The sequence below is a fragment of the Eutrigla gurnardus genome, assembly GCF_963514095.1.
Source record: "Eutrigla gurnardus genome assembly, chromosome: 12".
In the NCBI taxonomy this organism is placed as follows: domain Eukaryota; kingdom Metazoa; phylum Chordata; class Actinopteri; order Perciformes; family Triglidae; genus Eutrigla; species Eutrigla gurnardus.
The window spans coordinates 11499617-11523245 of NC_139926.1; the positions used below are offsets into that span (position 1 = coordinate 11499617).

General features: G+C 40.9%; 1 protein-coding gene across 2 annotated transcripts in view; it reads right to left on the reverse strand.

Moving 5' to 3' along the window:
* Nucleotides 1-19632, reverse strand: part of lrp1bb (low density lipoprotein receptor-related protein 1Bb) — a 233809-nt gene extending 214177 nt beyond the window's left edge. For both annotated transcript variants that reach the window (XM_084022198.1, XM_084022197.1), the window contains exon 1: nt 19454-19632. In XM_084022198.1, coding sequence (XP_083878324.1) covers nt 19454-19544 — 91 coding nt within the window. In that variant the 5' untranslated portion in view covers nt 19545-19632. The remainder of the gene's footprint in view (nt 1-19453) is intronic.
* Between the last annotated feature and the right edge of the window lie 3997 nt (nt 19633-23629).

Sequence of the window (23629 nt, forward strand, 5' to 3'; positions counted from 1 at the left end):
GAGCATTCATAGTCTAAAATTACATTCAGACATAAAGATAATACAATGACAAAAATAAAGTTCACAAATCAAAGACACAGAACCGGCTGACAACACGTGTACGAGCACCTGTACTATAAAATTAATATTGTTACTTTCTAATAATGATTTGCTCTGAAACTAGACATTTTTTTATTAAAGGTCCCATGTTGTAGAAAAGTGAGATTATATGGTAACTGACCACCATGTGTATGTTAACCTTGTTCCCTCTGCAAACCATCTGCAATTACTAGCCTACGTACCTTATGATGTTAATTCGTGCAAATTTGCAAGCAGAATGCACTGCAGGCTTGCCTCATTACACAAGAGTCATTATCATGAAAATTACACTGCTTTTGGGATTGATTATCATGAAGTACGTGCATCCAGACTGGGTGCTCCAAATCTCAGCTGATATGAAAGGTGATGGATATTTAATGTATTGTAGACAAAGTAATGAATAATTACAAATATAGTATAACTTAAAAAAATATATTGTATTGGAATATTGCTAAATGAATAATTAAAAAAAAAATAGATTTCAAACAATTTGCTATGCTTCAAATTTTTCTGTTTAATTTAAATTGTGCCACAGCAGAAAAATAATATTTCCAAAGACTTATTATAAAGATAAAAATTGGGGTCACTTGTTAATGTTTTTGTGGTGTAACGTGTTTAAGAACCCTACAGAGGCACTTCTGTCAAATACTTCAACAAGGGTAAGATCAATATCTGAACAAAAAACACCTTTATAATAGTTCATCGGAAACCTTCTGTCAAGTTCCGCTGAAAATATGTCATATTCAAAAATCAAATGAGGTAACAGGATGTAAGGGATGAAACTTAGACAAAAACTAGAAACTATAGATTTTGCCTCTTTAATGTTAATTGTGCAATCACTAAAAACACTCAATGTCCTTTTGTCTCGTTCAACTGGAGTTCTCTAGTGCGTGTGCGTGTGTGAGAATGCACATCAATATTTAATGCCACAAAAAGGGCAATCGGTCTTTCTCATCCTACCATTTGGTTTAAAAACAAGGATGCTGTGCCTTGGCTGAATTTCCAGAAGAACACGGAGAAAGAGCAACACAGGGATGAGTTTTAAACTGTGGCTACACTCTTCGGAAAGTCATTAGGTTAGAGAAATGTGGAGGATGGTCGGCGAGGGGCCTTTAATAATGAAGAGCTTGTGTTCCACAGGGAAACACTGCCCGAAGCAGACATTCGCACTGAGGGGGCTATGGAAATGAAAGATTCTGAGGTGCAGAAAGGTCCCACCACGCCTGTGAAAGAAACTGGCTGGCTAACACTCCTTAAAGTGATAGTTGTTTGATTTGGTTGACAGCAATTTAATATCTGAATCACAGCCGGAATTCTGTTTCTCATTACTCACTGTCGGAATAAAATCGTCCAGACAATGGCGTGTGAATGGAAAACTGTGAAATTTATTAATAAACCCAATAATTACTGGGCAAAAAACACAACATTGAATGTACCAAAATAAGCCACATAACAAAGGTTCGACAAGCACTAGAAGAGACTTTCTATATACTACCAAGGCACAGAATTGGACACACCAGAGTACTGGGCAGATGCAAATCACCTCCCAAGACTCTCAGGCTTTGCATTTAGGCCTTGATAGCAATTTAAATGAGAAAACGTACAGCTCCGTTTGCTGCTGCACATAAGGCACATATATATATATATATATATATTCTGAAACAGCTCTACAGCGGGACTTAATTCATGTCACATTGTGAGCGACAGGGCTTGACTATCAGATGACAAATTCATAAGCTCCTATCACACACCAGCTGACCTGTGCAATATGCTTCTTTTTAGCAATAAGAAAGCAACATCATTTTTCTTCCTTTCAGTTTCATATCTTTCACAATAAAACCAGCGACTTATCAAAGCATTCAGACCTGCAAAAAGCACTGTTGTATTAAAATCCCTGTCTTTGTCACCAGGGATGCACCAATACAACCTCTTCTCTCATAATACTCTCAGGTTATTGCCTATACTGAGCACTGACCTGAGACCATTTTCTTTTAAATATGTATACCTCACCATGTGAAACTAATTGGGATTGTATAATCACTCTGGAACATTTGTAGACCTATAAAAAACTGCATGTAAAAGAATAGTTCCTTCAGGAAATTCTTGCCAATAGTTAGATGAGAAGATTGAACCCACTCTTGTGTCTGTTAAAGCTATGGTCTACATTCTGAAAATCAGTTGAGCCTCTGAGACAGATTTGAAAAAAACATCCCCCCCCCAACCAAACCCCTCCCCTCAGTGTTCCATGATTCGACGAGGCGGGAGTGGGAAGGGACGAGGCGGCATGACAAGGAGCAGGGGAAACAAGGCGATTGGATGGAGGGTAAGAGCCAATGGGAGCCTTCCGGAGCAATGGCTCAATTTCTATGCAGGCCATAGCTTTAAATACCAATGTGCTGTCAGGACTCCAACTTTCTATTTACTGGACATATTGACCTTCTCATCTAATATAATTCCTAACTTTTGAAACTATATACTTTGTCTATGATTATATTTTACTCATTTATTATTTGTTCTGCCTCTTCTGCATTGTAATCCTATACATTTCCCTGCTGTGGGACTGATAAAGGACTATCTTATCTTATCTTAACATGGATGTTTCCCATCTGATAAATCTATTTAATAAGGTTAGTATTGCTGCCAATACTGATTCAATATATTGAATTTCTGTTTTCACAATCAACCATTTCAGATCTCTACACAGCATGTGTACCAGACTGAACCTTGGGCGCAGCTCTTGCTGAGGGCGCTATGGCCGGCAAAGCATAAAGCGGCCGTGGCACAACATAGGAAATAATGGGTTTCAGAGCTCAATGGCGCCATTGTTGTGTCTGTTTGAATTTCCCATATGGGATACTGTAACCACGGAGATATGATGCATGTCTTGGGTGGGGAGTCTTGGACAGACGGATGAGTTTGACCTCTGATAACTGCGAAGGCAGAGGAGTAAAAAAGAAAAAAAAACCTGGAAATATGACCATAGACTTCATTTCTCCAGCTACTTCACCAAAGACTTTGGGAAGCTGATGTGCCTCGTCTTGTCCGACTGTTGACGAATCAGAGCACTGAAGTAAGTTTGAGTCACACAGAAAAATGTTGGTTAGATGTACAAGGCTAAGGTCAAAAGAGTGTATCTAAAAATGAGAACTGTCATGTCAAGCTTGCCACAACAGATGATGGCAGCCCTTGAAGAAACTCGTTTCGCAAGTCTGTTTATTTTTAGATTTTTTTTTTTTTTTTCATTTTTTTTTTAATGTACTGTAGCTCTTTTAAGGAGCTTCACAGAAAAGACGCTCCTGACAAGAAGACGTACTTGTCAACACAGTTAATAGGCTGCTTTGGTGAGCTGTATCTCAGGAGAGGTCGCTCAGTCATAAGGCACTTGTCAGGTAGTTTCTACCTCTGCACAAGATATTAGGGGAAGAGTCACATAGCCAATTAGTGTCATCACAATGTCTCACAACATTAATGCGCAGATGATAGATCCGTCGTGATTGTTGTATGATCTCAGAGGTTAATAACTGGGGGCAAAATGTAATTGCTGTACATTTGATGGAGCCAAACTCAGGAGCCACAAGATGAGGCACTTTAAGAACAATCACCACTAAATCAACACTTCATCACATTAGTCAACTTCGTCATTAGGCAGGGCTTTTGGATTTATTGCTCTGAATAAAAGTCAAAATGTAAATGCGGAATGACACTTTGCTTGTGATTTATATCTGCTAGTAACCTGAGGTATCGATTAGAAGGATTTGTTTTGTTCTTATGCTTCCAATTAGCCACGCTCATCAGGAAAGTCATTTGGATATATTTTCTAAGAAAAAATTCTCAACACGATTTGCTGCTCTGTCATACATGATCAGAAACTGAATAATTGTGTTTTGGACTACTGGTTTGACAAATAAAACTCTTAAACTATGAAAAATGACCATGGGCCATTTTTCTCTTTTTCCGACATTTTATAGACTAAACCATTTATCAATTAAAAGAGAGAACAACCACCAGATTAGTCATAATCATCATAATTTAATAAAAACTAAATATTCAATACAAATGTCACAGAACATATTCTAGTCTTTTTGAGAATCATTCAGTAAACTTTCTGAGTGGCAATATTGTTGGAATAATAACAAAACATAATGTTGTAGGCATGCACGATGCCCGCTTTAAGAGTGCATGGTTTTGTTTGGTTGCATAATGCATGCTGTGTAGACTGCTCAGGGCTTGAACGACGTGTATTTGCAAACTCAGCTGTAGCCCGCATGTTACGTATGTTGTTCGTGTATCTTGGGGTTTTTATGTTTTATTAATGTCTAGCGCTTCAAACTGGATAAAAAGTGTGCCCTTCAATTCAACATTAACAGGCTGTGTGTGTTGTACCACGTAGTTCATGAGCATACATATCAGTGATCAAGATGTACACATCAAATTCAATCTAGGCCTTGCACCCACCCTTCCACTTAATGCTATTCATATTCAAGTTAATCCTTACTATCTTGAACACCTAATTTGGATTTATGGCATGCTGTTTTACTGAAGTCTATGATTTTTGATAAGTTAGATACATTTTTTCTTTTGGTCCGTTTTCCTTTTTCTGTCTTTAGTGATATATTTCACTTTCGCCCAAGCTTAACAACATTATGTTGGTTTCCTTTGTGGCTTTTGATTACTTATTTTATAGTAAACTGCTCTCTGTTTTCCTCTACTGGCATTTCTTGATTAATGAGGATAAAGAGGCTCTCCAATGATCAGAACAGATGCAACGTCTCTGCTGGGACGTATACGACAGTCGTTGGCCGCGAGGGCTTGAACAATCAGAACTGACAACGTTTCATCAAACATTAAACTTTTTTCAAACAGAAAAACTGCAAAGTAAATGCTGTTTGTACATCAAAATGGGGCATTTTACACTGTGACTTCAAAAGCAAGCAAGCAAACAAACATGGAAAAACACCCAACACTCCTATAACACCTATGTCACCAAACAACCCTCGTGCAATCTGTTGCCTAGAACAAGTGTGCATGCATTATGCACATCACATCAACATAAATGTCACTACACCATGGAGGCGTGCACAGATTTTCTGCACTTGACAGTGATTAGACATTTTGCAGCACTTCTTTGCTCCTTTTTTTCTGACCCTAAAAATACCTATACTATTGCTGCCTGTGCTGCCTTCTGTTCAGCTGACAAGCAACTGTACAATTTGCTTCCCTAAAATTATGACTTTGATATGTAACCACTGAAGGCTTTTAATTCCTTGAACAGGAATGAACAGAGAAGCAGAGAATGAGAGAGAGAGAGACAGAGAGAGAGTGGTAGCATATTAAAACGATAACAGAAGCCAGTGTGAGTATGATGAGACAATAATGTCAGACAATCGGTCACACAGTATTAACCTCACAAGTGCCCCGGCTAAACACAAACAAGCCAGCACTTACTGGATTACATAAAACAAGTCAAAGTTTAAATTATGTTGGGTCACTCAACGCACATATGATACCTCTCGGCCAAAAATGTGAATGTTAATGTGACTGTGAAAAACAGCAACACTCGGCATAATGGTTGCTGTTGTATAGGAATTTTATTTGTTGCAGATAAAAACCGTCAGACATTGTGATTGGGCATTTAATTGGTAAAAGCTAGCACTTCCTTTGAAAAGGCTAGTAAAAGCATGATTATATTGTCAGGTACAGTCTCTTCCACAGCTGCAATATAATTGAATGGATAAGTATATTATGCTTAACTGTGACTACCATAACAACAGGGGTAATGTGTCAAACAAAAACCACCCTTCTATAACAAAGCAGGGCTTTATTAAATCTGGTCAAGACTTCGGGTGTTAACTCCACATTAAGAGCCATTTCTCATGATGTCTGTGACTGTGAGCTAATGAGTTTCCAATAGCTGAACACTATCCTGGTGCGACCTTTACTTGATCATTTTCTACCATTGATTGGCCACCTCCTACTGAGTTTGGTTCAATTTACACCTTATTACTGCTGCACACCTTACCTTAAACATTTTAACGGATTTCCACTCACATACATGCATCACACAAATTCATGCCCACAGATGGTTGCAGACATTTCTACAAGGACATGTTTGTTTTCAATCTCTTGGAGTCCATTCTTAGGTCAATGCACTCAAGATATTTCACCCAGGTTTCTCAATGTGAACCTGATTTGTGGCTAAGTGTTTTGCATTATCATCTGGCAGGGGGGAAAGGGTCATTTTTGTGTGGAGTTTCAAATTTGTATTATATTTTGAATTGGCTCAGGTTTCCTGCCAAGTCCATGTATGCAAGTCTGGTGAATTGGAGACCAGAAATTGTCTCTTGGTGTATATGAGTGTCAATGAAAGGGTCTGTTAGCAAGTTTCATACCACTAACATCTCTTATTTGTCTGCCTTTTGCTTTGTGCCTGCTGGTCGTTTGTCAAACTGAAATACTCCAATAATGTGACATTATGCCAGTATGAAATGCGGGGACCAAATCAGCAGATTACTGCTACAATTCTGTTTCAGTAGCAATGCAAAAATGGGTTACTGATCTTTCTGATACCTGTGATTTACCGAGCCTCATCAAATATTAATTTTATAGTAACGTAGTTTTGATGTCTCTATGTGGCCAAGTCAGTTTTCATGGAAGAGAGCATGACTTAGTTTGCCAGAGATAAAGTGATAACAGTCAATAACTAGATAGTAAATACTTCCCATGGTATATTTTTGATTAGGAAAATATATTTCTTAAAAGGTTGCTAAAATCAAGTTGATTCATGAATTGCAATATGCAGCTAGGATAAGCATTCAAATGTTTAAATGCTCCCCAAAGTTACTCCCCATGAAGCTCATTTTGCTTCCATATGTAGAGATATGGTATACATATTTGTATATATACTATATGTGAATTTGTTGTTTTTACCACACTAAAACAGCCAACTTTTGTTTTAGCATTTCATTATAACAAATACAAAAATATAATCTTTGTCTTTTTTGATTGTTTTACGCAGGAAATGGTGATTTCACCCATTATTGTTTTGTTTTCTTTAATGTAGAATAATAGCGTGACTGTAGCTTTCTTGGGCAATCATTTCAAAATGTATTGTTGGCTCTTACCTTTCTTGCTTAAATTAAAAGTATTATGGAAAAGGTATAGTAGTGTGTTGTATTTAAGGGAAGACAACCTAAGGAATTATTTTTTGTATCACAAGTTTTCTGAAATGGTATCTTTAAATAGCCAAAATGTGCAGTATATGAGTAATCTGAACACATATCAAAGTGGTTGCTATGGAACATTGGTTGCTATGGAAATACAATAGGCTAGCAGCTGGCATATTCTTCTTTTTTTCTCATCATAGGCGAGCGTTAAATTGATAACATTATTCGGTTATTTATTTTCATTATTTGTATGTTGCCATTTATTGTGCACGCACTGAAAACCTGTCCAGCATCAGTAGGGTGATTTTAAAGCTTGCTTGCTTATTTGTGTGGTGGATATTGTTTAGTGTGAAGAGGAAGCTGCTCCACTTTCTTGAGTCCCCTAATTTAGGTTGCCAATAGCTGGGGAAAGGTTTCACACTTGTGGCTACTCGCAGCCATCGTCGCTTTGTGTCAAGAACAGCATCAGATAGGTCCTGAATTGTGGTGCTGCAGAGGCAGTGGTGAGTGTATTTCCTGCTTGCTTGCATATAGGTCCGTCTCAGCCAGTAGGTTTACTCTACGAGGGGCCCTTTAAGTTTAGATTAGAGTGAAAGAACTAGAGACCAACTAAACCACTCAGATTGTATTTAAAACTGAAATATATATATAACTATAACTATATATACAATAAGTGCAAGAAGAAAATGTACACACACACACACGGCAGTAAAGTGCAAGTGAGGGCCTAATGACAGCTAATAATCCACCTCTAGAATGGCCGCTCGCACCACTTGGCCTGTGATCTCCATTGAACAGGAACACAAAGGGAAGGGAAATATGTTCAGTTCACAGAACCCACAAATCATAGACTACCACATTTGAAGAATAAAACCATTGAGAGAAGTGAAAATAAACACCCTAATGTGTGTTTTGGATGTTTTCCTTAGTCTCAAAATCTCAAAATTGATCAGTGCATGAAACATGCCGTTTTGCCTGCGGTATCTCACCTTGGAAGTTTGAGTAATCAAAGCAGGCAAAATCACAATTTAATGGAAAAGTAAGAAATATTAAAACAGCATGACAATTCAATCACTCTCCATAAAAAGAAAGAGAAGTGGCCACTAATGTTATTTTGACTTGTCCGAGGCCACACAAGCAATCAGAAGAAAGTACTCAATAAGAGAATAATATTCAATCTCGGCAAGTCCGGAGGGGTTTTTTTTTTTTTTTCTCTCTCCCGTTTTCTTCTTGGGAAGGGCTGTTTCAGTAAGTGGTCCTTATCGGGCAGCGAGCAGTGAGAGATACCTGTGACAGCCGACATGTTTGAGGCCCAAGTGCTTAATCTCTGGTCTCTGCCGCGGAACAGTGAGGCGTGAAGCGAGGAGGGGTGCGACGGCACGCACTTCAAATCAGCCGACACGAGAAATGGAACAGGAGAAAACCACGTAGCGCGAGTGCGGGAGCACTGCTCTAATCGTATCAAAGACTTCTACAAACAAACATGGGTGAACTGTGATTGATGGGAACGCAGTTAATAGGACTCCCAATCCCACACTGTGTGAGAGGGGAGGGTGGCGGGGAACAGAGATCAATAGCAGCTCGGAAGCATGTTAGGGAATCATTCTGAATCAGATTGATGACAGCTGGTGATGATGTATTTGGCAATCTAATTTTAACACAAAGTAACGCAGTCATAGTGCTGCCACAAGACTGAAGTCAATCCTCACGGGCCAACAGTATCACAGCTGTTGAGAGTGAATTGTGTGCCTGCTGCATGCAGGTGTAAGTAGGGGCAAGAGTGGGGTTTTATCTTTGATTTTAAATTCATGCACTATGCCATCAAAGTGCTTTAAATTATTCATCCTTAGAGGCAATCTCACAAATATTTTAGGCACAAAAACCTCTTCCAGTGCTCCGTCAGGCTGGGACAGACTTGGGGTGGCTCTCCCAACATGATATTAAAAGGATCGGACTGGTGGATATTCTTAGGGCAGCTCATGGAAGTTGACATTAAACAGGCTGCACATTTGATGTAGCCACTCGCTGCTTTCCACACAGCCTTGAAAATGGTGCCAATAATTTCACTTTCTAGCCTTCAACTCACTGAACTGGGCTACAGTCTGCTCTGCCAGGGAAGCCAGCCACAACACGGACAGGGAACACACACATTGGATGTTAGAAAAGCTTAAGTTTGTGGATGTGTTTTTCTGTATGTTCACCCATGTGTGTGCAGTGTCTACTCTGCAATACATTTGGCAAGCTTAACCAAGGATCCCTTAATGATGTATGCCTTTTGTAAATACTGTACAGCATACGCTGCCCTGCATCTTCACTAAAGATCATTTCTGGGTGTTAATCTTCTGGTTAATGGCTGAAATATACTACAGCTCTTTAAAGCCAATGGCTTGTGAGAAAGACTGAAAAACAAATCAAGCAAAATGAAAATATCTTCCGTTCTGCTCTTAATGGATACTGCGTAGCATTTTATGTTTAAATCCATAAAGGAAAATTATGGATTATTACAGAGGTGTACATTAAAATGAAACACCAATGCCTCAATATTTCTTAATTGCTTGGTGTGCCAATTTTTCTTTTAAGAAGGACAGAGTGTAGCATTACCAACTGGCCTTAGGTTTGTCTGCTGAATGAAGCTTGTTGGGGGATGGATGAATCCCTCCCCTGTTCTGGTTTTCTGGGCCAAGTCTGCATGATGGAGCCCTGAGCCTTCGGTCTGTGCCAGGTGGCAGCTGGGAGAGAGAGTCCCCAGCCAGGCTTCGGCAGCCCTCATTCTGGTCCTCTGGCCACCACCGTTGCCACTCGGGGCTCGACACCAGCACTTCTGACCTGCGGATCGGTCATGGTCCGCCAGTTTGTCTGAGCATCAGCTTTTTGTGCACAATTTATTTGGTCAGCCAACAATTTTAGGTGTGCTAAAAACGATAAGAGATCTTTTCTTTTTTCCCCACAGAAATTCCCTGAGCTGCTCCCTTTAAAATCACAAAGTAGTGCCGCAACACAGCAGAGCCTAAATTAAATTCTGCTCTGTCTCATATGGACAGTGGTAGGAAATGTTCTCCCACACAAAGTGATGAATCAAATCGTACTATTAATCAGCAAGATGCTTGTTGTTGGGGGTGAACCATAGACTGTGCATACAAGCTCATACATTAACCAGGGGGATCTCCAGATTGCCAGTTTAATATTTGGATGTGAAACAAAACAGCTTCTTCAAACAACAATCAGCAAACTCTCCATGCATGGTGAATTGCTCCCTCAAGAGATAACTACTTATTCACCACCTCATGATAAAGGAAAGCCCCTCGACTACTTTCCAATCAACAGTATGCTTTATTGCATTCACTTTGACAGCTCATAACACACATATAACATGTTCTGTGTCATTTTTTCCATTCCAGACTTCAACGAGTACAGAACAATAGAAAATCACCTTCACTAAAATGACCAAGGTCAGCCAATGGCATGCCAACCATTTTCCTTTTTCCTTAACCACTATGTAGTATTCAAATCACAGCACAGCCCATTCTCACCTTTTTGTTAATGACTTATTTTCTGACCATAGCAATGTGCTTTCCTACACTGTGACCTCATGTCTAGAAGAAGCATCAAGGTATTTTTTATCATTAAGTGGCTGGTTAGTAAGTTAGATAAAGTTAGCTTGCTAATTCCACCATGTTTCGATGCCAAGGTTGCCCCGGCTACAGAAAATGAGCATAACAGCAGGTAGGTGTCGCGCTGGGTACCTCCTCCCTGCCACTAGGAGACTACAGCTGGGAGGAGACTTTGAGTTGCTACAGGCATGATGGTCCGTCTCTGAAGCAGACGCCCGCTCCCCTCCCAGTGAAGTAGTCTCCTGGTGGCATGGAGTGACTCTGTAATTCTTGCCTCATTTGTGGTCTGATATTCAGTGCCACATTGAAAGTATTCAGTGCTTTTAATTCTTCTATTTTTTTTTTTCACTTTGTTGTATGACATGTCATGATGTGAAGCACTTTGAGTCTGCCTTGTGTATGAAATGTGCTATTCAAATAAAGTTGCCTTGCCTTGCCTTGCCTTGCCTGTTCTCCAAGTTACTGTTGCTGTCATGTGTGTTGTCGCTGTGTGGTTTTGTCTCTCAGCCCTTTGCCCACTTTTTTGCATTTTTTAAAATGATGCAGTGGTTGAACTTAAGCTCAAACGCGAGGGTAAAGTTACACGTTAATGCTCCCTCTCTATATATGTGAACGGTTCTCTACACCAGAGGTTCCCAAAGTGAGGGTCAGGAAGCCCCCTGGGGGGTCCAGAGACGCCGATGAGGGGGTTGCAAGATAGTATTCATTCTTTTCAGATGTTCTTCTGGTAACATGGAAATGAAAGTTTTGTGTCAAAATGAAGTTTGCACATGACAGCAATAGTGTTGTCACGATACCAACATTTTGGTACCGGTACCGGTACCAACATGTGTTTCGGTACTTTTCGATACTTTTTGAACGCAAAAAATGTCATTACTGACTTTATTTTAATAGAAAATCTTAGAACAATAACATATTAATCAGCAAATAAAATAAAATACCACAAAGACAAGCTTTTCTAATGCACACAATTTTAAAAATGTTAAAATATAAATACAATAATATAATATAAAATATAATAATATAAATAAACCAGCTCTATTTGTTTTCTTCCAGAGCTACTTTTGTTAAGAGTGAAGGGGGGTGGCGCTTGCTTTTAAGCACTGAATGTGGCTTTTTTTTTTTATTATTTATATATTTATTATTATTTATTTGTTTATTTCGGGCATGTCTGTTAAATCATCATCACACATCTTTGTTCACATAGTAGAATACAACATGGCCGAAAGGGAAAGCGGGAGAAGCCAAGGCTTATCTAGTCCCGCCCCCATTACCCACAGGAGAAAATCGTCATCATAATATTTTCTTATCATTGCATTTTTCACTTTACATAACTTTTACTTTTTCTTGTGACATTTGACACAACATGTTACAGCAGTAGGTGTTACAGGTGCTTTTTTTCCTGAGTAAATGACCTGTCGTTCCCTGAGCTCAGTGTGCAGGTCTGGGTGCTTGTTCCTTTAAGTGTTTGGCTAAGTCGGAGGTGTTTCCGCCGTTAGCCATGCATGTTTTAAACACCGTTTACACAGTGGTGCTTCGGCGTTAACTGCCTCGCTTTGCGCATTTGTTTTAAGCTAAAGTACGGCCATATCGCACTTCGCGGCGCTGGTTTGTCCGCAAGTTTCGGCGTGGTGACGGTTGCAGCAGCCATTCTCCTCTCCGTGCTTCTCTCTCTCGCTCGCTCGCTCGCGTTCTCCAAGCTTTCCTCCTGCTCCGTTTGTTTCTCCAGTCCACGCTGCTCGCTAAGTTGCTAGCTTTTCCTTTTATCTCCCCAAGCTGCGGCTCGCTCCTCGTCCTCTCAGCTGTAGTTACAACGCGGTGACGTCACGTGGCGAGTTCGCCGCGCTGTTGCGGGTGCTGCCGGCGGCGCTGCAAGTACCGGTCCCGTCCAAATGCAATATAGTACCGTTTTAAATGCCTCAGTACCCCGGTACCAAATTAGTACCGGTATACCGTGCAACCCTAGACAGCAACAATGTTCACTTATACGTTAAATGGACATATGGACTTATGTTTCAGTCACCTCCGGCGATATTTTGGGTCGCCAGTCTCCGGCACTGTTATCGTGGGGGTCGCGGGTGCTGAAAAGTTTGGGAAGGCCTGCTCTACATAACCTATTCCCCTGTTACCCGAGTATTTCGGCTAACATTTGAGGCATACAACAATGCTTAGCCAACTGGTCAAAAGCTAAATAGACAAATTGAAGGGCATAGTTGTAGTTATTTTAGGCCAGTCTAAACAAAATGAAGGAACTAGGTGGGAGCAACAGTACAATCCAATGCTGCATCGGCCGTTGCCACAAGCTGAGCACACAACATCACGCAGGAGGCATCGCCTCGGGGTGCAGCCTTCGTCCACCTAGCAGTTCACCACACCAACTCCTCCTAACCTCAACTGTCCAGACAGTCCATGGATATACTCACAACACCTCTGTGGCATAGAAAATAAAGAGTGAAAGACTGTTTCATAGTTTGAATTTGTATTTTAGCAGATGGTCTCACATGTGCATGAGGGTTTTTTTTTTCCTACACACTATAGGCACATTACATCACCCTTACATTTCATTTTATGGAGCATTATATCTTATCCATCACCCACTAATGACCTCATACTTATCTCGACTTGTAAAAGGAGTGGTTTATCCTGCCACTGCCCTTATGAGCCCCATATTCATTAGCATATTTGGTAATAAAACAGTTATGCTTTCCTCCATTAATAATTTATCTGTACTTTTTTTTTTTTTTAATCAAGCAGCCATTTCAGTGTACAGTTGATTTTAGCTCTTGGATTCAACTCCTGCAAGATGGGGCTTCTCTCCAGAAAGACACATCGATTCATTATTTTATCATTTTAAATTGGTTAGAATTTTTGGAAAATCTAATATAAAACCCACCCACATAATTAGGTCTGCCCAGAAAATCAACACAAATCGACCATATGGGTAAAACTTGTAGCTCCTCCTGCTATTGATAATCAATCCCACAAGTCAATTTACAGCTAATAGCGTTCATAACCTCAGCCAATCCATTAACAGATTCAATTGTAAACCATTAGGACTGTGAGAGGTGATAATAAAAAAGGTGACACTATCAAAATCCAATGGCTTAATTCAATAACTTTGTTCTACAGGAGTCAGCCCAGCTCAACCATCATTCTGCATACCATAATGAGACACGTGGGGGGCTGGTTCACTGCTGCCTCCTGGAGCTCGAGGCCATACTTCACCTCTGCCCTGAGATAGATGTCGGAGCTCAGTGACAGGAACACTTAGCTGACATCACCACATAGATGTGTCAGCTGCTCTAATGTCTTTTCATAGCTTGTAAAAGGCTGAATGCAATCCTGAAGAAATGCTGTCTAAGCATTCGGCTCACACAAACCTCAGAAAACCAGGGACGACTAGCACGATGTTTGACTTCTTGGGTAAAGAAAAGTTAACATTGAGGTTGGGTGGAAGTGCTTAGTCTGCTCATGTACAAACTGAATTTGACCTTCTCGACATGTCTCCAGCTGACAGGCTGCTCTGAAGTATCGTCCAGATTTCTAGACAAGACAACCTTGTGGAGCAATAGTCAACAAAAAGCACCTGGAGGACAGAACAGAACACTGAATGCCAACAGCAACACCAGCCAGTGCCCACCCCATGTTTTCCTTCACTATGCTGACATCACCTCCTCCTCAGACCAACCTCCCCCTTAACCACGTCCTCAGCAGTCACTTTGTTTACTCTCTCCAAACCAGTTTTAACTGGACTCTACATGTGGTTTTTCCAATCACTGGGTGACGACAGTGTAGCCAGGTCAGTGTGATCTACCTTACACCCTGAGGATCACCTACTGCTGAGGTGGACACTTTTGCTGCAGTGTCAGAACAGGATGCGGAGGGAAAATTGAGCTGCAAAGGAGGCCTCCGAGCTGGCGGGCTCAATTTGTGTTAATGCCTTCCAGAAAAATATATGAAAGAGCTATGAAAACAGAAATCCGTACAACTTTTGAAGGTCAACTCACTGCCCAGCAGTTCTCTTATAAAAACGATATCCTGATCTTTATATAAACACGATCTCAGTGTAGACCGAATGGCATAGAAAGGCCGCAGGATCACCAAGAGTAGGCATTTTTTGGTTGGTTTAGTGTTGTCAAAAGGAAAGTGATTTACATAATCTCCATTGGGTTGCAATCTATCATGTCCAACTGCAATTTAGTGACCAATTTCCTGCTTCCAAGCGATCTATTTAATGAGTAAGGATACAATGGTGACATTAAGTAGAGTGAACATTTATTTTACTCTGTAGCACTAAGGAAGCAGAGTTATAGATAGTCATTGTGCAGATGTCAGAGATTATTAATGTCCAAATCCCTGAAGTGTGGCATGGTGCCCCTTGCTGTAACACCAACACTCTGGCTTTGATTACATACTGTAGTGATTCAATGGAGTTTCGGACTCTAGAAGGTTTAGGAGAAATATGTTACATTGACATGATACATTGTTTTTAATCCTTCTGTACGTAAGAAATATGTATCACTGCTATAATATACTATAACTTATAATTACATTACTAGGGGTGGTATTTGTTGTACTAGTAATTAGTTTGATTTTATTTCAATGCCGTACTAAACATTCAGCCCATTTTACATGGGGTTACAAGATGCCCCTATATAAAAAAAACCATTGAAAACATGTACAAGCCATCTTCTGGTAACAAGGAAACCATCAGTTATAAAATGATTTGTACATCTACATACACTTCCAAATAACATATTTATCCACACAATTTCAAAAAGCTGCACACACCACATAGTGGAAGAAAATAAAAGCTACAGCCTAAAGTTTATCCTGAGGCTTTTTTCTTCCTCTCCCAGGCTATCCCTCCCAAGTAACTGGCTGACTTGAAGCGGTACTTGAGCGATGCACCTTCATAAAGTTAGAGGACTCACAAGAGACAGATCCTTTTAAAGAATGGTCAAGATCGAAGCAGCACAGGCTGAAGTGAGTGTGAATTATACAAGGATAAAGGGGGGGGGGGGGGGTCAACTGTTTCTTTTTCGTATAGGGAACGCAGTACAGCACAGACAAGTGCTTCAGGGAACTGGAGTCTTACAATCTGTACAGGTATTATAAAGCAAAACTGCCAGCAAGTCACACACACACACACACACACACACACACCACACCAAAGACACTATCAAGATGCCCTACAGCATAGACCAGCATCTAACTAAAAGGAACATACCACCCGATAATTTTCATTCGTCAGCTGTTTTCTAACTTTGAAAATAGTCTAATAGAAAACAAAATCAATATTTCACATTGCAGATTCTGTAGTGGTGCAAATACCAAAATGAATGGATGAGATAGGATTGAGTCGATAGGCTCAAAATCCTAAAGCAGTGTGACTCCTATCTCATAAAATTGTAATTAATTAAAAGTGGAAAAACATGTGGCTCTAATGGAAAATAGGCTGAAGAGTATGTATTTAATTGTTCTATTTTGAAGGTAAGAAAACCCAAAGTTTGATTTTGGGGTGGTCAATGGATTCAAGCAGTAGCTAGTCTCTGTTTCAGTGTTAAAACCCTAAGGTGAAATATTGCATCTAATTAGTCCTACCTTAACCAGAGAGCAGAGAGGTTTGGGTTGACTCTCCTGGCTTTCCTCAATTGACACAGTCCAATTCAGAAACTCAAGAAAAGAAAGTGTAGCTTACAACTAATAGTACGCTTACATAAAGCGTCTCGGTTTTCTTGCACGCAACGACGGCAGCTAGGCAGCCAGGCGGCCACAGCGTATCAGACGTTCAATAACGTCAAGGTTGGGAAATGGTATGGTCCAATTAAGGGGTGTATGAAATCGGCTTGAGCAAGATTAACATGTCGTAATATTTTATTACGATTACAGGTAAGAAGCGTATATTGTTCCATCCGCAGAACTATTTGTTTTACTCCTTTTAGTTTTTTGGAAGGGGTAGGGGTTCAAAGTCTTAAGAGGTGGGTTTGTAACCCCCAATCCCAATTTGAGGCTATCTGTTCAAAAATCAAGGCTCATGCCCAAACAAAGATAACCTATTCTTTATATGCGTTGTGTATGTGAATGGTCAAGTTACTCAATGTAGGCCTATTACCCATATTAAAAATAATTTTAGTTTTTTGTTATCATACTAAACAAAGTATTGTGTGGTTCTCATCCAAATTGAATGACAAATAGAACACAAAACAAAACACATTTTCTAGATAATTTAGGTAGTACAATGAACAAATCACTGAATGGTAAAATACCAGATTTCAACATTAGGATATGCATTTCTTGGATAAATGATATCCAACATAATTATTTGTATATTCGTATTCTAAGACAGTAAACATACACATGTAGCGTTGATAACATTTTATATAATGTATGCTGCCAATATGTACTTTTTGTGTCTAAAAAAAGCGATGAATTTGAATACACAATCAACAACCTAAACAGGTGGTGACTATTTTTATAAATGGGAAGGCAGATCATTTTTAAAGGATATAATTGAGGAAAACCTATAGACTCCTTTTAATCTAACTATACTACTGCACGTAGTCTCATCTTCAACATCTAGATTGTGTGCTGGACTTTGCAGACATACACACAAACACACACGGGCACTTACATGCACCTCTGTGATACTATCTCACTATCTCACTTAATTAGCTCCTAAAGGAGGCCTTTCCTGCATTAGTGCATGGACCAATCTGTATCCTCCACTATACTATCATCTTTTAAATGGGGTATACATTTCAAACAACCTTGAGATGTTTGTGCCAGGTGATGCTTATCTGGTGCTCAAGGGTATTAACATTTTTTTTTTAATACAATAAACAGGAAGCAGTCTGTTGTGTCCAAACTTCCCAAGCCTTTGTCTCAGATCAGCTGTGTGCTGCCATGCCCGCCAGGTCAGCCTGCTCAATGTTAGATGGACACAAGCGATAAGGAGTGGGACACAGTTGAGGCATTGCGAAGAGACAATGTCATTCTATGAAGGGAACGCTTCAGATTCACACAGAGAGAACCACAGGTTCGCTACTTGGTATTCAACGCAACAATGCTACCACAAAGCAAATTCATTTTGGACTAATTAGACGAACAACCAGCTTTTGGTGTTGGAATAAATAACAGAAGCTATCATCATTAATGTCCGTTTAGACACAGTTATAAGAGCTTTTATTTATTCTTGCCGCAAATGCAGAGAAGCAGGACGGCGTCGACTTACAGACAAAGGTACAGGTCCCAGCCAGACTTTCGGAGCAGCGTGTGTCTGAATTTATTTCAGCTTAACTGTTCTCAGAATATCATCCTAGCAGCACTGACGAGACGATCTAATGGGACGTAATTCTTCACTTTAATTCAAGGTACACTAATAAAGCTCAGTGCTGTAATGCTGACAAACACAAACTTCAAAAGTCTTTCACGTTTTTCAGATGGGGGAGGGATCCTCAGGGACTTCAAGAGAAAAAATTATCTTTTTTCATTTCATGCACAGAGTGAGGTAAACAGTGTTGCCTGCAAACTCAAAGTCCCTGTTTTCCACACTGTGTTGGGGGGGGGGGAGGTTTGGCATTTGGGATGCAAACATCCAGGCACAAGCACACTCGCAGCATTGGATATACTATGTTTTGCAACAGCATTTATTTATTTCTTACACTTACAGTAGGTAGAGTATGACCAGTGCCCACATGCTCAAATAGCAGCCCTGAAACATTCAAAGTCGGGGCAAAAAAAAAAAGTGAAAGAGCATACTGATAACTCCTGTTGAAGCGAAAAATAAATAAACCACAATTTCATTTTACATGAAAGGATTTTGTTCCTCCTCTGAGGATCCACAAGGCACATGAAGTCCATTCTGCAAATAAGAAGCCTAATAGGTGGTCCTTCCTTGCATGCATAGCCTAGACCACCAGAATGAAGACCCCCTGATTCTGGAAACGCTGCGAGACCGCATTGGGCATGGATATAGTAATTTTCTGAGTGAATTCAAATGCAGACGTGCAACAGTCAACACGCTGCCCATGAACGAGTTCCTATAAGGACGCTCTTAAGAGTTGATCGTATCTGGTCCTATCATGTCGTGATGAGCCCACGGCAGCAGGGACAGGCCACAGCTCTGGGGGAGGACAAAAAAAACACACACTTTGGCACACAGGGATCTTTTCACCTGCTGCACCGGAGGATTCACCGCCGCTACGCGCCTGCAGTCAGCCACCGCGTTCAGCCACGGTTCCTGAAAACGCGAAAGCTCTGCTAAATGTTCAACGTGTTCCAATAGAAAGGTGATGTCGTTATGTTGGAGCTCATCAGCTGACATTCATTACAAGACAAGCTTCTAACATCCCGAATGACAACAGATAGAAATAGGCTATGCAGACTTCTAGTGGAGCCACAATAAAAGAATCGCGAGGAATTGTAGATGATTAACTCTTTGTCATTCACAAACTGTGCGCTTTAAAAGAAAATACAGCTTTGTATCCAGCAGCGGCACGGCATTTGGCGCCCGTAACAAATCCAGACTGCACTATAACCGGCCCACGGTGCCAAGTTTGATCGGACTGCGCATCCCCGACGGCCCCGGTGCTTCCTTACCTCTCTCCTCGGCCGGTACCGCCGAGGGCTCGGCGCACGGAAATAATCCCGAGAACAGGGCTAGAAAGGCGAGGAGGAAAAACTCGGACATGATTTCGGAGAGCGGGCTGCAAAGAGCCACGGTGCTTCTCCCGGTCCTGCTCCTGCTCCCGGTCCGGGTCCAGTCTCCCCCCTCCTCCGCCACCACCCGGTTGTCGAGCAGCGCCGTTATTCGGTGATGTCCAGCGGAACGAGTGCGCAGAGCAGTGCAGGCAGCGCTCCTCCCGCTCCGCGACGTATGCACAGAGAGAGAGAGGGAGAGAGAGGGGGTGAGAGAGGAGGGGAGAGGGGTAGCCGACGCACCGGAGGCGGCAGGATGGGAGGCAAGAGGCAGAGGGACGGAGGAGAGGCGGGTTGGGAGAGCAGGAGGAGAAAGAATGAGTCCCTGTCCTTTTTTTACACGCCGTCAAGGTGGCGCAGCTCGTCGGAAATTCATCATGTTGGTTCGCTGTGCAGTCGGTGCAGTGGGTGTCAGGCTGAGGCGGATGGGGGGGTCCTTAAAAAAGAAGAAAAAGTCAGAGAATGCAGGAGGAGACGTGTAACCTCCGCTCTCACCATTGATTTCAGCGTCCTCACATCCTACAGACTTAGCTCAGCATGGGGGTTTACTGTGGGGGGGGGAACTGTCATCCACCGGACCACACAGACAACAAGCTGGTGTTGTTTAGCAGTGATCAAAAAAAGTATAGGAACACCTATGCAGAGGCGCTGTTTGTGAACAGGCAAGGCAGGCAACTGCTTGGGGCCCCGAGTTGCCAGGGGGCCCCCGAGACTCGGCCCGAGGGCTGTTTTATGAATGTTTAAAAAATCAATTTGATGGAGCTGATGGAAAATGAAGAGGAGTTATCCATCTGGCAGTGAGAAGAGGAAGAAATTGTTTTTATTGTTCTTGACATTTATATATGCACATTTTGAATATAAAAAACGTTGGTTTCATACATCTTTCGTCGGCGTCAGATTATTTAGAAGATTATTATTGTTATTGTTTAGTCAGAAGGGCCCCACTGAAAATTTTGCTTGGGGCCCCAACAGACTCTAGAATCGCCTCTGCACCTATGACTAAGGATTTAGGACAGTTTACTGATCTGCGTGCAGATGCTGTGGTATTTGTGGTGCTGGTATATGAACAGTGCACCAGCAGTTCATGCCGATTTGTAGTCTGCTGGCATTGAGTTCCCTTAAAAATGAATGTGGTGCTGTTCCTTTCGTAGGCATGGTTCATTTTGACAGGGGTAAATCAGTTAAAAATCATAGCTTGAAATTTTGAGGCTTACAAACTATTACAAGGACAGCAAATCTATAAACTCTAAAAAAAAAAAAAATGTTGAATGAAGAGTTTTGGACTCTCAAAGTATTGCAGGCCTTTTGGACAAAATATAATTTAAGTGAGTCATAGCCTTGATGGTAAGGTTAGTAACGCTGTTCCATGGCCAGAATTATGTGTCAGTGGGAGCTGAATCTAATTCAATTTGTATTGTTTAATTTGAATAATTGCACTTTGCTGGGAAGAGAGGGGGCAGAAAAAGTCTACAGCACTGGGGTTTGCCTTTACCAGATTGTAGTTGCACTGCATGGTGGTGTAGTGGGTAGCACTGTCGTGGGTTCGATTCCCGGGTCGGACCCGGGTTCCTTCTGTGTGGAGTTTGCATGTTCTCCCCGTGTAAGCGTGGGTTCTCTCCGGGTTCTCCAGCTTCCTCCCACAGTCCAAAGACATGCAGGATGGGGATAGGTTCATTGATGACTCTAAATTGCTCATAGGTGTGAATGTGAGTGTGAATGGTTGTCTGTCTCTACATGTTGGCCCTGCGATGGACTGGCGTCCTGTCCAGGGTGTACCCTGCCTTCGCCCAATGTCAGCTGGGATCCGCTCCAGTCCCCCCGTGACCCTGAATACAGGATAAGCGGTAGATGATGGATGGATGGATGGATGGATGGATGGATGGATTTGAGTTGCTACAGCAGCTTACCTCAAGGCCCGTCTCTGGAGCTCCCACTGGGGGTCCTTGCAAAGTAGTCTCTGGCGGTGGGAAGCTACTTTCTTCATTCTGCCAAATTGGATTTAATCAAATAAACAACTTTTGGAGACAATCAAGGACCAGAGATCTGGGAATCAGCATTTGATTGATCATATTCAACACCCAGATGCGTATCACAGTAAAGTAAAGTTGGAAAAGTTGTGAAACTGAACTTGAATTGTGAGATACGAACCAATACAGTTTCAGAGCTATTGAATTCAAAGTCATAACATTATGTTTCAAGTTAATTGGAATTCAGTTCCAAACTAAAATTGAATACATACAATTTTCAAACCATGCTATTCAGATTCAATTCAATGCAACTACAGATTAAACAACCCAACTTTCAATTATGTGATTGAAAGTTTGTTTGTTTTTTTACTGCAATTATTCAAGCAGAGTAACTCAAATACAGTTTATTGCGGCATATTTCTGCTCATAATGGTCTTTCATTTTAGTGACTTTATTGGTGGAAACAGCGACGACTTAAACCTTTTATCAATACAGTGCATTCTATCATTCTCAAGTCTGGTTGAGTAAAATTAAAATTCTGATCCGGAGTTGAGTTAGTAGTTAGTAGTGTGTTTTATTAAATCATGGCATAATTAGTTCTTTGCATTGATCATCATTGACAGAAAGCAAGCAGTAATTAAAGATGAGTGATGACAAGAAACATACTTTTCTTCAGCCACATCCAACACCTACAAGCAATTTAATAAGAGTATTTGACCACTGTGGCGTCGTGCTCCCTGTAGTGTATATTATACCAGAATTTCTGCTGACCGCAGAGAGCAATGCCTTAAACGTCTCACATTTTTTTTCACATGAGTTTTCACATCACAGAATTCACAGCCTTGGAAACAGCAGCCAAGCAACCACTCTCACCTCAAGGTTTGTTATCAGCTCTTGTGTAGGTCTTGATCATTATGAGGGACAAAGCTGGCAGGCATGAGGATTCAAAGGTGGATTTTAAGAAAGGTATGACGTTTATTTACCAAAAAGTAAAGGAAGCTTTTTACAAAATAGGTAACTGTAATAGTATGTCTGTGCCCATAAAACACGACAACTAGGGAGAACTTAAACTGACGAAAACTGAACAGCCTAAACTGACCTGACAAAATGAAACAATTGTAGCCAAAGGGGAACATATATAAAATGGGTGATCAGACCATTTAAAAGAGAAAAGAGAGGCAACACAAAGACATGAAACAGGATTATTGGTCTTATCAGTATACATATTTAAACAAATTAGCTAAAACAATAGCAAAGAATCGAATATGCCTCCAGAAATGATCACTGTTTATTTGTTTGCTGTTTGTGTGCAAACTGCATGAGGTCAAAAGGTCAAGAAACTCAATGAGGACAAAATGTACTATTAAGTTTGAACTATAGAGAAGAGAAAGTGTGTGCAGGTGGTTGACATTTAAACCGGCTGCGTGGCAGCAGGTGCGGCCATCACAACCATGTCAGGATCTTCATCAGCCGATGGAGTTTTCTCTCACGTTTAGTAGCTAAGAGACCTTAAGGTGAGATTGATTCATCAGCTCATCTTTTAGAATAACAAGAACAAGAAATTGTTGAAGTACTTCGGAAGAAAACAATTCATTCAAATGTTGTATCTACTAGAAATAAGTTCAAAAATCAGACGTATAATGGTGAGTTTTTTTCTGTGTATGCCAATGAATAGCAGAAAAAGTGAGAAGAAAAATATCTTTGTGTCCTGTCCTGAATGGCTTAAGACATACAGTAAATGTGTAGCCTTGTTAAGGCGGCCCTCGCAGCTGACTGCCCACGGCTGGGTCACGGCACACTATAATCAAGCTAATGTCCCCCTACAAGCACTCGCTAAACCTTTAGAAGGTTTGCTATCTTTATTAATGGTTTACATCTCTTTCAGTGATGAAAATAGACTCTTTGCACATAATAGATCTAATTCTAATAGGTTAAGAGTGTTGCTAATGAAGTCACTAAGGATAAATCCTGTTGATAACTACCCTTTGACCGAATGGCACATAGAAACTAAACACTCTAATAAAAAAAAAAACTATTCGTACACTCTCTTTAATCGGGTCTCCTTAATGCATATGATGCTGCACCACTTATTCAGTACCCGCTGATGGAC